Source organism: Cavia porcellus, unplaced genomic scaffold, assembly GCF_034190915.1.
Source record: "Cavia porcellus strain 051 isolate PalLab524CR breed Dunkin Hartley unplaced genomic scaffold, mCavPor4.1 scaffold_10, whole genome shotgun sequence".
Classification (NCBI taxonomy): Eukaryota; Metazoa; Chordata; class Mammalia; order Rodentia; family Caviidae; genus Cavia; species Cavia porcellus.
The window spans coordinates 35,913,560-35,930,470 of record NW_026947493.1 but is presented as its reverse complement, the minus strand read 5'-3'; the positions used below and the strand labels follow the sequence as shown (position 1 = coordinate 35,930,470).

The 16,911-nt window shown below is 39.7% G+C and overlaps 1 protein-coding gene across 13 annotated transcripts in view; it reads left to right on the top strand.

Moving 5' to 3' along the window:
- The window catches only part of Erc2 (ELKS/RAB6-interacting/CAST family member 2), a 1,000,708-nt gene that overhangs the window by 772,465 nt on the left and 211,332 nt on the right, over positions 1 to 16,911 (top strand). For 9 of the 13 annotated variants that reach the window (XR_010050129.1, XR_010050130.1, XM_063257298.1 and 6 more), the window contains 2 exons: positions 3,834 to 3,981; positions 5,402 to 5,530. Coding sequence is in view for 11 of the 13 variants with exons in the window: in XM_063257298.1 (XP_063113368.1) it covers positions 3,834 to 3,981; positions 5,402 to 5,530 (277 nt within the window). In the remaining 2 variants the exon portion in view is untranslated. The remainder of the gene's footprint in view (positions 1 to 3,833; positions 3,982 to 5,401; positions 5,531 to 16,911) is intronic. The other 4 variants (XM_063257302.1, XM_063257309.1, XM_063257304.1 and 1 more) reach the window with 1 other exon arrangement.

Here is a 16,911-nt window from a genome sequence, read left to right as displayed (position 1 = left end):
TTTTTCTTTATGTTCCAGTATATATCCAAATGTCTTGTTGCTAGTATACTCTTTACACGCAAACCTTTTATTTTTTAATAGTAGATGAAAACTGCAAATATATAATTTTCCTAGTTTATGAATGGTGATGTGATTTAAGCCTCTTAATTTATTCCAACATTAGTCATTTTCTCAAAACAGGGCTTGACGTGGTTTTTGTGAGATATTTGTCTTTAGGTACTTTATATCAATTTATCAGCAACTTAGCTCACAGGAGTTGTCAAAGTGTCGAATCTGATGAAAGGTTGGCAAAATGAAATTAATCTTTATATAAAATTATGTCTAGTATCACCCACTCTGAAAAACACCTCACCTTTAGAGCAGGGATAATGAAAACCTATGTCTCATTGTGCAGAATCAGTGTACAGTGATTTAAATTATTAGCTAATGTGTACCATCTTAATAGAGAGTTCTTTTCCTCTTTCTGTAAAACTTGTTTCATATAAGCAAAAGTAATGGTGTTCTGTCAACACAGAACAGAGGGTTGGCTTAGCCTGGAATCCTTTTATAAATAGATGATAGGCAGGCATATTTTAACATATTTAGACACCCTTCCAAATATCCAAAAGTATAAAATGGTCTCACTTTTCTAATTGTATACACCTTGTGATCTTCTACTAATTACTCCTTGATTTAAATAGACTAGAATTATTGAGTATACATCTCAAAGTAACTTTTAGGGGAAATTACTAGTTTTTGGCCAATATTTAAATGGAAATTTCAAAATATGTATGGTTTTTATTACACTTCTTTTATTTATTTAAAGTTTTATGTTTGTATAATGGCAGTATTTATAAAACAGGTTTATGAATCAAAAGCAAAAAAAGTAACAAAAACAAAAATAGAAAAGGTTATGAAAAGCAAAATGAATTCTTTTTTTTGCCTATGAATATTAATGATGACTTAATGTACGTTTATGAAATGATTTTAAATATGTTTTATGGTTTATCAATTAGGAATAATTTAATTTGAAACTGTATTTGGTGATAACATCTATGAAGAATTGGAAATTTATTCATTCTTAACAGTAAAATAAGAATTAAAATTAATTTCCTGGGATGATTAAAGGCATTTTGAGAGGAGAAATAAGTATTAAATGTTTAAAAGCCTAAGTTATAAAATTTTAAGGAAAAACAAGTTTGGAATAATCATTCCTTGGGTTGGTGATGACATTTAATGATTATTAAAGCTGTTTAGTGCCAAATTTTGACTGAAAATGTAAATGGGTTAAAGTGACCAAAAAGTAGACACAGGGAGTTTAGTTAGGAGCTTACTGCAGCTTTTTAAATGAAAATTGATGTAGATTGTACCAGAAGTTGTGTGCATATGAAAACATGTACATACCTACCTGAGCATAACAAATGGGAAAGGCAAAACATAAGTAACTTGGGTGACAAAATGAGAAAAATCTGGCTTTCCTAAGCTTTTGAAGCATGCACTTGCAATTTGCTTGATGACTGAAGAGCTTTGCTTATGATTTTTAGATGCAGGCTTTTATGATACTTTGTGGGAAGGATAAGTAGATGACCAAAAAAAGTAAAAGACAAGTCAATCCATCCTACCATAGTGACATAACTGTTGTAATTTTGATGTATTCCCTCCTAACTTTTCCCCTTGGGGATCTTACTGGATATACATGTATGTCTGAGAAGGGTCTGAATTTCTCCTCCTGTATGCTAACAGGTTCCCTACCTCAGTATAATGTGTGTCAATGAAAAGAGAATTCTGGGATTTTATTGCTTAGAGTAAAGACAGCAGTGTTCATGTATTCATATTGGTTGTCCTTGTTTACATTCTCTGGAAGCCAGGAGGGTGGGCAGATGCATGTGCAGCTGATTGCATTACAAGACAGCAGCACTAAGGGAACTTGAGTATTTTATAAGGCCTTAACGTGCCTGCCCTTTACTTTGGAAGGATACCCTATTGCACAGAGCAGTAAGCATGTCTACCAAAGAGAGATACCACTTCTATTACAAGACTAGTCACTGTAGAACACAACTGTCCCTGAAAGATTTTAGAGAAGGCGATAATAATCCCTGTACTTGTGAGATTTATAGAAACATGAAAGATGCATGGGGAATAGAACCTTACTTCAGTGAGGTTGTTATCAGCATTTAAAATGGCTGCATGTAAATATAAAGAACCACTCACAGAGTGGCAGTATGTCTTACCGTCAATTTCTAATGTAGATGGTTTCTATGAAATAAGCTTGATTTAGAAGTTTCAGTTTAGGGCAAAGAATATAGACTATTATAGTCACCTTGTGTGTGTTGTGGCTAAATGTGAAGCAGATAGGACTGGGCTTTCCTTGATGTGAAGTTGCCTTAGTCTCTTCAGTTTGGCTTTCATACAAATACTACTGGCTGTGAGTGGTGAGCACATCTGCTATCTCAAGATGTTATCCAGAGGAGACAGTCTTTGTAAACCCAAATATTAATGCTGCTGGTGGCAGGCCAGGGTGTACTATTTCCCTTCTAGAAAGTGGAGCTATGTCCTGACATATTCTGCTGCTCATACAACTGTGTAATCCTCAGACAGAAACTCTTACTGCCAGGAGTTAATGAGGTCCAAGAAAGTCCATAGAAATCCCGGTAGCAAAATGGAAAAAATCTGAGATCCAAATAATGGCCATCTTGTCGAAACATCTGGAGATTAAGAAAAGGCAAATGCAGGATAATGACTAGGTTTACTCCTGAGACTTGTCTTTACGGAATGGGCCCAGTGTGGAGGCTTCCTTGGAGCTCTGAGATTTTCTAAGGTGCCTACGTGTCATGAGTTATACAAATGGTTGGGCTGGAGGGGGAATCAATGAGACATACCCAGAGAGCCATTTCCTAGTCAGAAGATAACAAAGAAAATCTCAGGTTAAAAATGTGTGGCAAGTATAACCAAGTTGGACCCTAAAGGTAGAAAGGGACACTTGTAAATTTCTCAGTAGATCATGATCATTGGGCTGGAGGCAAAGCATTCCGATTTTTTAAAAATCAAAAGAAGACTAGTAATATTGTCAAAAGTTTATAAGAAGTAATCACTGAATTTCTGTACCTTTGAATTAACATTATTGATTACCCATTATGCTCCTGGCTCTTCTAGAAGCTGGAAAATTAGTGGTACACGAGACAGATGAAGTCCAAGTTTCATGGAACATCTAGCCTATAAAGCAAACAAATAATTAATAGCGAAGACCTTGTCAATTGATGAAGAGTGCTGTAGAAAGTATTAAATAGTGTGGCAAAGCAGAGCCTGCGGGGACTTACGGTAGAGGGAGGGCAAGCCCTATTTGAGGGAGCAACCAGAGAAGACATTTGGCCAAAAACTGGAGAGTAGGGACGTGTGTGGCAAAGACAAAGCCTATGAAATGGGAACAGGGCTAACTTTCACTAAATAAATTGAGAATGGAAAGGGGACTCTAATGTCTGTGCCTATCTTCAAAAGAAAATTTCTTTAAAAAGTTACACTGGATGCGAAATTGTTACCAAGTTTCGTTGGATTGCCTTAGAGACACAGAACCTTACTTCAGAAATGAATGGATGGAGGGATGGATGGATAGATGGATGAAAGTGTCTTAGAAAAGAATTGATTGAGTCTCTTCCACTTCTAGTTTGTAGCTGTACTTGTGAAACCACCATGTGTAAGTTTCAGGTATTCTAACCTAAACTGCTTTGTCCATTCTAAGTGTCAGGAAGAGAATTTGTCTTAATCATGGCGTGTGACTCATTTCCACACTGCGTGCCTATTGTTTGATTTTTTTCACTTTATTAAAATGATCACAATTTAATCTTTATTTTTACCAGACAGGAAGCACTTCTTGCGGCAATCAGTGAAAAAGATGCAAATATTGCCTTGCTGGAATTGTCTGCCTCTAAAAAGAAAAAGACACAGGAAGAAGTTATGGCCCTCAAGCGGGAGAAGGACCGGCTAGTGCATCAGTTAAAGCAGCAGGTGGGGCCTCCTGCATGGAAGGTGTGTTTTGCTGGGCTTGGGGCCTTGGGTGCTTCTTCTGGAGTTAGCCACTCTTCACTTTCCTGGTCCGTCCTATGGCTCAGGCAGCTAAAACCAGGTAGGATCAAAATGGGCCAAACTGGTGCTAGAACACAATTTGACTGCTTTTCAGTGTTGATGGTGCATGTGGCTGGGCTTACGTGGTTTGCAATCAGCGCTGTGTTTCTTTCTTTTATATTAGCATCATGTCCCCAGAAGTAACTCTCAGCTCTCTTCCTTCCAGTGGACTTTGACTTTTAAATAAATTCTAGAAGTTCCCAATTGAATTCTGGGTACCTTCTTTTCTACTGGACCTGTGACCTTCTCTTTCTTTGTTGCCCACATTCTAGTCCATGTAAATAACTTCCCTCATCCAGTTTAAGTTTCTTTCTCTCTATCCTTCCAGCTGTGGTTCTTCAACTATTTTCTCCAGGACGTTTCAGTAAAGCAGCAGCTCCTAGGTCCTAGTTCTACAGATTAGGCATGGAACCTCAAGGCCATTATTCAGTCTAAATTTTTTTAAAATCACCTTTTTGTGCCATTATCCTATACTTCTCTTCTCTGGGCCATTATATTTGTTTCCATGGAAATGGAAGGAAAGCCCTAGGCCAACTTATACCTAAAGTTCTTTGCCTTTTGGAGTGGTTTCTGAAAGTGGCTTAAGATAGAAATAATTGTACCCTGAAGTCTACAGATGTTATTTTTCCTCCATATATAACTTTGAGAATTTCACAAAGCAATGGCAGTTTACTCACATTCTAACTTCATTATGACATTTTCTCAGCTCAGTGGTCTATGCCTCATGAGGTGGCTGCCCATCCTAGTAGGGTAACGTGAGGCTCCAAAGCACTCTAAATGGCAGGTTTACTGTGCAGAGTAGCCATACTGATTTCTATCCCTGGAATGGCTATCTGCCTGCTAGGGTGAGCTTGACTGAGCACAGTGTGTGGGATGAGTGGAAGGGAAACCTGAAGGAATAAAACCCCTTAACTTATAGTGGGGCTAACCACTCCTCAGGAAGGAAAAGGGATCTGTTAGCCCTAAACCAGACCATTTTTCATGGGGCTGCCTTGCTGAAAGACAGAGACTGCTGCCATGCCTGGGCCCTCTTCTTGCAGAGGGAGAATCTCAGTTGCTGCCAAACATTGGGTTCATTCCACAGAGCAGCATGCCTTGCTACTGCTGGCCCCAAGGGATAGGGGACTGCTTACATCTATTTGATCTCTTTGTTTGGAGCTGTGCATCTTCTATATGGGTTTTTTTTACCCACTTGGTCATAAAATGTCAAGATGAGCATCCTTCTCTCTTTTCCCCCAATTCTTTCCTTGTCCTCCCTACAAACGCCTCTCCTGCACCTAACCTTTGTAGCTTTCTCCCACAGGTTTATAGACCTAAGAAACAGCCCCTGAGCTCGAATATACCATGCACTTGTGATGCTGGCTACAGCCCAGATATTACGGCCAAGTACCACGGGTCCAGCTACGATGTATGCATGATCCAAAGGTCTCAGGTCAGTCAGCTGCTAAGGATACACTCACCCCCAACATGGGAATTGGGAATACATAAGTGCTATGTCCTATTCTGACCTTCACCTCTACTGATAAAGCTCAGTGCTCAGTGGAGACCATAGGTGATAGCATCCTATAATGATGTGCAGTGTAATTTCATTTATTGTGTGGGTGCAATAGTTCCAAGCTTGGTGGCCACCCTACAGGGTCAGCTCTTCTGAAATGGCCTTGTGAGGCTACAAAACCAAAGATCCAAAGGCATTGCTATCAGGCAGAGTGGATTATTCAGAGTGGATTTGTTTCTTTCTCTTAGATAAACATTTCTACCTCTACTTTTCCCAATAAGGATTTTTTTTAAAGCTGCTTTCTTTTTTTTTTCTGAGCATCATGAAAACATACTCCTCAATTCCAGTAAGGATCAAGTGTAGCCCTTCATTTTGCTCCTGGGAAATTGCACAAAGCCTTCATTCTTTGCAAAAGGCTTGGTTTTGGGTATCATGGGGCACTTTGGGAAATCTCAGCTGTGTAGAGTTAGGCCCTTGCCTGGGCTGAGGCAGGATCTGAAGGGTTGCTGTAGAGAAAGAGACAGTAAAGGGAAGGCTGGGATCCCTGGTGATGTAGTTTAGGTCTGAAATCCCTTCTTATATCCTATCCACCAAAAAAGCCAGAGAAGCCCCATTAATTTAATTACCTTGCTACAAATGATAATGAATCCAACAGTAGTGGCTGATTTGCTTATAAAATCAGTGGTCTTTTTTTTTTTTTGAACGTTTACTGTGGGCTAGGTGGTGTGTCCAGGGTCCTCCATGGATTTTGTCTCCCAGCATTCATAGCCACCCAGCAAGTGGGAGCATAACTGAGCCTCACAGTGTGGAATTAACCAGCCCAGAGACATGTAACTTGCAAGTATAGACCTCAGACTTTAGATAGTCTCCCTGACTTCACAGTCCACACAGGGTTTAGAAACTCAATCACAATGATAAGCAAAAGCAGAAATTTTGAGGTTCTTTTATTTTCATAAGCTTGATGTAAATACCCAAAAACCCAGTTAAGAAGCCAAAATCTCTAACCACTTAACAGAATTCTGCCTACGTTCTTAGATTTAGACTACTATTTGACTACTCAAGAGTTATTAATACTTGGGAGCTTACCATGTGTCAGGCATGGGTCTAAAGGTTTTACATACATTAATTGATCAACTCCTAACAAAACTAAAGAACTGATGCTCTTATAGAGAAAAAGCGGTGGTCCAGGAAGGTAAAGAAACTTGCTTACTTCTTACAGTTGGACATACCATGATGTTAAAGACCCTTTGCCAGTCGTGAGTGCATTTTATAGATGGCATCCACAGTTGAACTTCTTAGGGTAACTTTTGTTTCTAGATCTTATTACCTGGATATTTATGGGCACCTTCCTGGACCTCAGTTTGTTCATCAGTACACTGAGATAATAAATTGATTGAAAGACTTATTTTGATGTGCACATACACAAAATGATTTGCCCATGCCTGGTATAAATGAGCTGTTGTTTATACCACTGCTGCTAATTAACATCACAGCTAATTTCTAAAGGTGGTCTAATTTTTATTTGTCATTGCTGTTAGCACACAGCTGGAAGTTAAAACTCATTGAGAGCATGCTGTTGAATTATGGCAAAAAGAGCAGACATATTTTGGTACCTAAGCTTTCCTAGACCTTTTCCTCTAAATATCAAGCATTTGCAGAACAACAGAAGACATGTCAGAAATTTTAGCCCCAGCTCCCAACTTCTGCCAAAGAGGCCCATAGCAGTTGTTAAATTTGCCTGATCTGTGTATGCAGCCATGGGGACATGAGTCAGGGAGGACAAGTCGCAGACCTCGCTTGTCTTCTCTCTCCTATGTGGCTGACTTGGAAAAGCAGAGCTCTTTCAGGGCCAGCCTTTCTAAGGAGGGTATGGGTCTGACCTGCTCAGTTTCAGCACAGACAATGAGGCTGCCTGGCTCATGAATGAGGCCGCGTTCTCCAGGCTTCCCATGGAGCTTAAATTATCTTATGCAGAAAACCTCTCCATTGATCAACACCATTTCCGTGACTACATACAAGTATTTTATTCAACCACCACCACAGGTATTATACTTTGCCAGGTGCATAGTGTGAATGCATGATTACCACACAGCTTATACTATGTCAAGTGCTATAAGTAATATAAGTTTACAGACAGGCTGACTATATAGCTCAGTGGTAGGGTGCTTGTCTAGCATGTTACAGGCATCAGGTTTGATCCTCAGAATTGGGGAAAAAAAACAGAACAGAAAGCTTATGAACATCTCATATTCTCACTTTAGTCAACCACCCAATATATTGTACACTTTCTCTGGGCCAGGTTTTTTGCCAAGTGCTGAGGATTTACTCATGGCAGATATTTTTCCTGCTGAGGTGAGAAAAGCATTATCTTTATATTTTAATTTATCAAACCAAGGTTCTAAGAGACCATATGAGTTAGACACTATTATACTACTTCTTCATGCTGGGCAGAGTTGTACTCAGGCTGGAAGAGTACTGAGACTCTGCTCTCGGCTGGACTGAACACTGCCTTCCTAAATCAGCACTGTGAACCATGAGTTAGTTCTCACATCTCACAGAATATCACCAGGGAAACCCAGTTGCAATGCCTCAGCCTCCTCAGGAAGGGGCGAGGAGCTTGGTAAGAGCAAATGCTGCATTGGGACTAAACTCAACAAGTGTTTATTGCAAGTTAACTTTGTAGTATAGTAGTAGGCACTTTGGGGATACAGCAGTGACCAAAGTAAACAAATAACCTTTCCTCATGGAGCTTAATTTTAATGAAAGGGAAAAATTGCAGTAAACAATGAATGTGATAAGCAAACAAATTACGAGTTAGCAAAAAGAAAACTAGAGAAAGGTATTTGGGTAGAGGCTTGAAGGTGGTAAAGGAGTGAGCCATGTGGACGTTTAGGAGAAGAACGTTCTAGCAGAGGTGGTAATGATACAAAGCCTTTAAGGCAGGAGCCATGAACTAGTGAGGAGGTGAACTGTCATAGCAAGAATGAGTGGGGTGCTCTGTGCAGAACCTTGTACAACCTCTGCCCAGAGCGGTATGTGCTGAGGTGGAAATTCTTGGCTTTAGAAGCGAATATACTCACCTCATAGCCTTGGAGCAGGGAGGGTCTCTCCTGAGCTCTTCTCTCATGGCTGCTCTGGATTGCCTATGTAGGGTTGCCCTGGTGAACTCTCTGTGCTCCCTACCTCCATCTCCCAAGGAGTTCCAAATGTTTTTAATACATTTGAAAGATGCATTGCCTCTTACGTTGGAGCCACAAAGAACTTACGGCAAAATCTGCTTGTCACATGAGATTTTCAGGTAGAGTGGGAGCAGTGGTCTTTGACAAAATGCTATTCCTGACTTTCTGGCAGCATCAACAAATAAGTAATTTGTCTTCTTTCCTGTATGAAGCTGTTCCATACCATGCCCTGTTCACAGTGTTTTCTATGCCCATGAGGACAGCTGCCTTTCACTCAGGTCAGTCATTCCACACTTCACTCAACAGAATTTGTCTTTCCAAAGACAAATCTCATGTTGTCCTCATTGTCTTCCAGTTCTCACTGCTGAAAACCTTTCTGTGGCTCCCTTAGGTGCCTGAACCAAGACAGATCAAACCAGTGCATTGTCCCCTTGCTCATCCCATTTCCTCTTCCTGAACACTGTTCCCTTTTTCCTTCACCTAGCTAATGCTTACACATCCAATCTTAGTCTGACATCCCTTCCACAGAGAAGCTGTCTGGAACTTTTCTCTACAGAATCAGATCTTCCGATTTGGCCTTCATACTGCATACATTTCTGTGTTCCAGCACTTGCTGGAAGAAATTTTCCATTTACTTTTGTGGTAATTAGAGTAATAATTATCTGCTTTGCTCCATTTATGAGCTCCATGAGAACTGTGACCTCAAGACTTTTTTGTTCACCATTCATCTGCAGGCCTAGAATAATTGCCAGCCTATAGTTAGCATTTAGCAAATATCTGTTACACATATCAATGAATAAAAAAACCACGAAAGCAGCTTCTTAAGAGGAAGATACTAGAGATCAATCATGATTCTGTTCCTTTTTGATAAAATTTAGCTTCATAATTTTCACCCAAATATTCTGGGTACCCACCAATCTGTAGGATTTAGTAGAAGAGTAAGACCTGTTTTTCAATTAATTGGTGGCCCCAAAATAGAGCCTCTCCTTTTCTTACAATGTTTCAAGGCATTTAAAGAAGTACCTTTTCTTGTACCTGAGCTATAGAATAGTGGCTAATCTTTTATCCAAATCTTTTTAATTTTTTTATACTTCAAATTCCCTCAAATCTCATGGATTCTTCTTGAAAAATATGTTACTCCGTTAACAGATGTGGCAAAGGATTCCTATCATGATGAGAGCTCCTCCGTTCCATCCCTGAGAACTTCTGTATATCTTATAAATCAGTTTTCCTAGAAATACTTTAACTTCTCTTAAACATCTTTCAGGAAATCCAGAGGTGATGTAAAATGAGTCCAGAAATTTCAGCTATGCCTAACAATAAGAGAATCTTTATGACACTCAAGTGTTGACATTTGGGTGGTTTCTAGGCTGAACACAATATGAAGGTAAGAGAGTAATACAGGTTAACTTTCTGTTTCTTGTGGCATTAAAAAAAGAAGATTAAACATACCTTGGTAGAGTTGGCATCTAAGTCGATCTAACTTGTATTCATCTGGTTTCCATTTTTTTATAAGCACACACCTCTGATGTTTTGCTCTACCTCCAAAGGAAGAAAAAGTATCTGGCTTCACTATTTGTTCAGTCTTAGGAGCAGATCTCAGTTGGGATTGAATTTTGTTCTTTCTTTAGGGGCAGGGGGGTTAGTTCTAGAAATTACTATTAAAAATTATTATCTTCTTTCTTCAGTGTCTGGACTCAAACCCCACTTTCTCCACACTTGAAGAAAGGACTAACATCAAAATAATTAATTCTGAAATCATTGGATTTGCCTGCTGCTAAAAGGTTTTTGAAGAAAGCTTAAGACTAAATCTTACCCCATAAGCCTTTTTCCCAAATGCTTTCCTGTTGCTGAAGTAGTGATATGCACATCCTTGATGAAAATGCCTTTTTAAAATGAAGTCCAGACACTATTGTTTAGTTAAAATTAGAACCAGCTTATTTCTCAGAACCAGTTAGAATTCTTTTGAAATCAATCGAGATAAATTGTACTTGGTTCTCTTTTCACTTTGCTACAAATTTTGGGCATTGTTTTCGGCACTGAGGAAACACGCAGGTCAGTTGGGAGCAGAAAGTTGAAAAGACCAAGATAAGTTCCATCATTCTCTATTTAACCCCAAAGTTTACAGAAGATTAAAGTCCTGTGTCCAGGTAAATGTTCTGATGGCCATGCTGGTTAGCACAGGTCCAGGTGGAGACTGCCTGTTCTATGTTGTCAAAATGTTTTCCAAACAGATGTGGCCATGAATAGGAAAAGGCAGAGGCTGTCCTAGATGGTGGTCCCGAGAGATAGCATCCTAGTCAAATCGAATGTCATCAGAAGTAAATGCAGCCAATTGAATAGAAAGAAGCACCTAGGTAGGTTTATTAACCTGGCTGATTACTCCCTCCTACTTGGAACTGTCAGGCTTTTCTTTCCCCTTACTTGGCCCTTACATTGTATGCAGATGACTTTTAATTACCCTTTATGGTTCAGAAAGTAAGCACAATTAAACAGCAGTGGAGGAACTCACGGGCAGTGGGGTTCCCATAGCCTGGTGTTGTGTTTGGATGTGCTCCAGAAAATCTTGATTTGATCCCAGCGTTGTAATGCACCACAGACTTGCTCCAGATTAAATTGCTGAAACGCAAATGCATTGGTTAGTACAGCAGACTCACTTTGGGTTAAGCAGATCTTGTCTCTCTGGTAAAAATCTAGCAGTATCTTTATCTGCCTTTGACTTAAATGCGTAGTGTCTTTGTACTGTACTCTGGAGAACCCCCTTTTTAAAAAAATAGTGAGAGTCCTTCATAGATAGGCTGATGTTGGCCGTTCTCATGGAAGCAAATCTAAACTTCTCCATGTTATTGAGAATCATTTCCTCTTAGTGTCCAAATTGGGCAGGACACTAGCCTGCTTTCAGCCTGGAAATATTCCTTCCCCAAAGCAGCTGTTGACCTGGCCCTAATATTAAGGAATCTATTCCATTTAGCAGTTGTAACACAAATACACTGAGAGATTTTAGAAGCAAACTATTTCCTCCGTGATTCCGTTTGTTTCTCAAATCCCTGTTAGAAGGACATCTTTCAGAGCCTCAGGGTAAGGTGGGTAGACCTCCTTCTGAGTTTATTATTTGAAGATCTTGCTTTGGTGGAAGCCTTGTTTTAAAGACTACTTTAGTACTCCCTAAATATATGTGGAATAACTAATGTGTGTTGAGTTCTCTTTAACTGTGAACAATGTTGGCTTTTCCATGAGACTCTACCAACCAGTAAGATAGGTGTTAGGTCATGAAAGAGACAACAGGAAAAGATTGTTGTTTTTTGTTTGTTTGTTTGTTTGTTTTTGCAGGGGCTGTTGTTGTTTTGTTTGGTTTTCTGCAGAAGTATTACCAAAGTTCAAAAAATCTTCTTGCATAAAAGAGTACTTTTTGCAGAAGAAGAAATTCTTAAAATTCCTAAAATTGTATGAAATTCTTGACATTATATGACTGGCAATCAATAGCCTATTTTTTTGTGACAAATGCCTATCCAACCATGATGCTGATTCTTAAATTTTCAGGTATCCTTGAATAAGTATTCTTAATTAAAGGGAAAGAAAGCATACAAAAACTTCACTCTAATTTTTAAATGTAGCTCTTCAAGTGTAACATTTTTAAGTAGGAAAAGTTAAAAAGACCAACTTTACCCTTGTGTTCTCCTGCTTATAGAAATACACAAAAAGGAGATAAGTCTGACTTCTAAGCTTAAGAAAATTTGCCAACTTTTATTCAATAATTTAAAGCACCCTTACCGCATCTAGCAGTTGGCAGAGCACATCAGAATTGCAGGCTTAGTTGAAGGTGACCAAAACAGAATAGCGTGAATGCCAAGAAGATCTCTCACGTGATCTTTCTCTCTTTTTCTAAATTCAAATTTCACATCTGTACTCTATTTTTAAACATTTATTCTTTAAGTGATAACGCATGTTTTACCAAGCCTCTTATTGGATTAGACATGTTTGAAATCCCCTTGACTTTAACCTGTTCATTACCACCTCCAAAAACATTCATACTCACCTCCAAAGCAGCAAATATTGTAGGGAAAGTTCCCACCATGTTGGCCACCATGAGTCATCATGTTCTGAGGCAGAGGGACCCCGCTGTGTAGATCTGGGGGCATCTTAGGGTGACACTGCTTCAAGAAGGCTTATCTGTAGGTATCACGTGAATAGTGTTCATGCCTTCATCATAAGTTTATGGTTCACATTTTACCGTGGGAGGTACTAACAGTTTCTGAGCTCTTACTGTATACCTGGTAGTGGGCCAGGGGTTTTAAATACAATGTCTCATTTAATCCTTATAACAACTCTGAAAGTCAGGCTTTAGTAATCCCATTTCAGGGATGAGGAAACTGAGATCCCAGAACTGTGCAGATACTTCAACAAGTGAAGGGTGGAACCAGAGCCCAAGAACTTGTATACCAAAACTCTTCCATTCTCTTCACAGGAGCTATCTTCAAATTGGTCAAACTGGGGTAAAAACAGTAACAAGACAGCCAAGGGCCATGCTGTGACCAAGCACAAGACTCACTCCCAAGGCCCACTCTGTGGGCCTGGGGGCCAGCTACCTCCTGCCGACCTGAGGCTGCAGTATGCAGGCTGAGGAGGCTGACTTATCTCTTCCAGTATCACCAGGCTTCCAGCTGCCCAGCAGGGAGGGACTGTGACCCACCAAGCATCCTGCAGTTTTTTGAGAAAATGTAGACTGCCTTCACGCTTCTTTCTCAGGGAAGCTGCTTGAAAGTTTTTCCTCCCTTAGTTTTCCATTTTCTTTTTAATCATTTAACATATAAAAATAGGTTTCTCTTGATTTCTATTTCTCCTTTCCTCCTTCCCTCCCTCCCTTCCTCTGTTTGTGTAATTAAAAGTCCTTTCAGGCTGTCTTCACCATATCATTTAAAATGAACTGAAAAAAGACCCAACTTCCTGCCCTTGTGTCCTCTTGATGCTGAACTTCAAATTGAAAGAAAAGCCCTGTTTTGCTCCCTTTCTGGTTCACACTGCTTCTGAAATGACTGTGTTCAAGTCATACTGATTTTGCAAGGAAACAGTATTGTTATGCAACTAAGTTTGTTCTTTCCTGATGTTTGCAAATCGTAATTTCACTGGAAAAGTATTCTTTACCCTCCTATTTAACGTTAGGGACAATCAGCAAACACAAAATTGAAAAGGTCCATGGCTTGTCTTTGCATTCAGCTCCGTTGTTTTTGGGAAGATACTTTTTTTCATTCTTCTAAAGGCAAAATTAAAAGTTTTAGAATCTCTCATGTATACCATTTTGTAATTATATAAAAAGCACTATGTTACAAAATAGTTGAAAATGCATAAATTAATCTTTATCAAAAAATAGCAAACTTAGAGAAATGTAAATGAAAAACTAAAATCACCCATAATCTCACCACTCAAAAATAATTGTCATTAAGATCTATAGTTTTCTATATTCCATTATTTACTTCCATATTGGAACACATATATGGCCTAGTACACAGCAAAGAGCTTTTGGCCTTTTAAACAGGTAATATTGAATACATTTTCCTATGTCCTTAACAGCTTTCAAAAACGTATTTCTTGATATGATTTTTTCCTTACTATTATTAGTTTTATCAATCTCCTATTTTTGAATTTCAATTTTTTCCTAGTTTTCACTTCATTGAGCATTATAATGTTTTTTATATTGTTATTTTCCTTAAGATAAATTCCCAAAAGTTGAATTATTAGAATTATAGTTTATTTTTGTTCATTGTTACTGTTTTCTGATGCTAGGGATTGAACTCTAGCTCTTTGTGCTGGACTACTTCCCTTGCCCTTTTTATTTTTATTTTAAGATAGGGTCTTGCTATATTGCCAGCCTGGCTTGAACTTGTGATCCTCTGCCTCAACCTCCCAGAGTGCTGGTATCTATAGACATGTGCCACTCAGCAAGTATGGATACTTTTAAGCATTTTAGGGAATTAAGAAATAGCTCCATCCTACAAATATACACACATTTGTTAATTTTAAATAAATGGAAACTACTTGGGTTAACTTTGTCAGATTATACTCTGAAAACTTGCCACTCATTGAGCTGGGGCAGAATACTACTGTAAGTAATACAAGTTCTCAGTAAGCTAAGAGAGTAAGAGGCAGAGGGAGATTTTTAAAACTTCTTAGTGAGTAAGAAGTGGGCAGTGTATTCAGAAAACATTTATTGAAAATATGCTATATTCCAGATGCACTGGAGGTGCTATAGTGAATCAAGCAGACACAAACTCCTTCTTGAGAGGCTTATATTCTAGTGGAGGGACAAGACACTGAGTATATGGCGTGTTACTGACAACACAAGTTAAGGCAGTGTTCTTGGGAGTGCTTTGGATAAGGTGTCCATGGGTGCCTTCCTGAGTAAGACAGATGTGAGCTAAAATGCCAGAGGTGAGGGGTGAGCCCTGTGGGAACACTACAGGAAGGGAGCTCTTCAGGTGACAGAAAGGGTTGGAATCTGTTCTTCTCAGGGCCAGGACCCAAGTGTAGTTGCTGAGTTCACAAGGTGGGGGAGCCAGAACCCTTCAACACCAGTGTTTAGATGAGATTATTTTCCAAAAAAGTATGCACAAAACAACTATTACCCTGATATGGTCACTGGGAAATGCCTTTTGGACATTGCTAGCCAATATTTATTCCAATGATCTTTGACACAGTCACAGAATAGAGTTGAGAAAAAAATAACAAATTCTGATTGAATAGAAGGACTCTTATCCAAGTAAACAATGAAAATTCACAAGAATGGCACTCAGAAACCAAAACATAGGCCTGTTTTTATGCCCTAGAAACCTCTGATACACTTCATCTTGTGGTTGGTTTATTTCCTCTTTGTGATGGGCCTGTACTCCTAGAATGGCAAACACATCACAGAAGCCAACCAGAAATTCTATTGCTCTAGAAAGCCAGGGATATGCCAAAACCCTGCAGATTCTAGAGTAGAAAGGAGTGTGTGGGTCACACCGCCTGGCAGAGTTTCTGCTGTCACTATTCTTGGGTTTGGGGCCCAGTGTTTTCTGAGATGTCAGCAGCCATTTTAAAGGGGCAGTGTTAAAAATTTAAACAAAGTAAGGCAGCCCTTCTTACCAAGGAAGTCTGGTGAGCAGGTGAAGGTCCAGCATGTGAGACTGGACCCTAGAATCAGAGTGCTAGCCCGCCTCTGCCCCAAACACACTGAGAGACTGTGCACAGTTCCTTCTGCTGCTCTCCCCCAGGCTCAGGTCCCTATCTAAAGTAGACAAACCAAAGACCTGCTAAAGGGTATGGAACACTGGTCAATCTGAGATGCTCTTAGTATAGGCAAATGCAACACACTATGTGCTTGATCCCTAAGAGAGGCCTGGTGGGTACAGAGGCAAGTGGCAATGTTTGCTTTTACAGAAGTTTCATTTGAGTAGGGGAGAGTCTTTTTCTGGAATATATGAAGACACATATAAACAGGGGTTCTTAAAAATGGCAGAGTGCTCAGTGGCAGCCACTGAGTTTTTCTAGAACAAAGTGCTGAGAGTCTGGAAACAACACCCCAGAGAGAAATCAAAGGGATTCCAAGCCACATGAGATCCACAAAGGAACTGACAGAGAAGAAAATAGGATTCACTGCTATAGAATAAATAGCTCACAGCCACAGATCAGAGACTGCAGTGTGGCTGGAATGCTTGGGTAGCTGATCTGGCAGGCAGGGAGTCAGTCAGTGAAAGCAACTTAGCTCCTCAGGCAGAGACTGCAGCCTGACCTGGACTGGAGAGTCTTGTGCAGTCAGAGGCAGCAGTGAGAATAGGGGACACTTTCCCCAGTGGTGACCCGTAGTCATCAGGTGGTGAGTGAACCAGGGGTGGTGCCCAGCACCCAGTTGCAGGCAAGGTGTAATAGCTGGAGAGCCGGCTGCCATTTAATCTCAAAGTGCTCAGAGCTCAAACTCCAGCAGCAGGACAACTCCAGGGCCTCTTCAGGGCCAGCATCTGAGCATAGAATGAGGGAAGGGCTGTCCTGTCACCATAGACAGCCAGCAGATGATAGCAGACTGGGAAGAACTTGGCTGAGAATTAGGAGCTGGGATACCATAAGAATTTTTTTAAAATTTTTTATTTTATTTTTTTAGATTTGGGG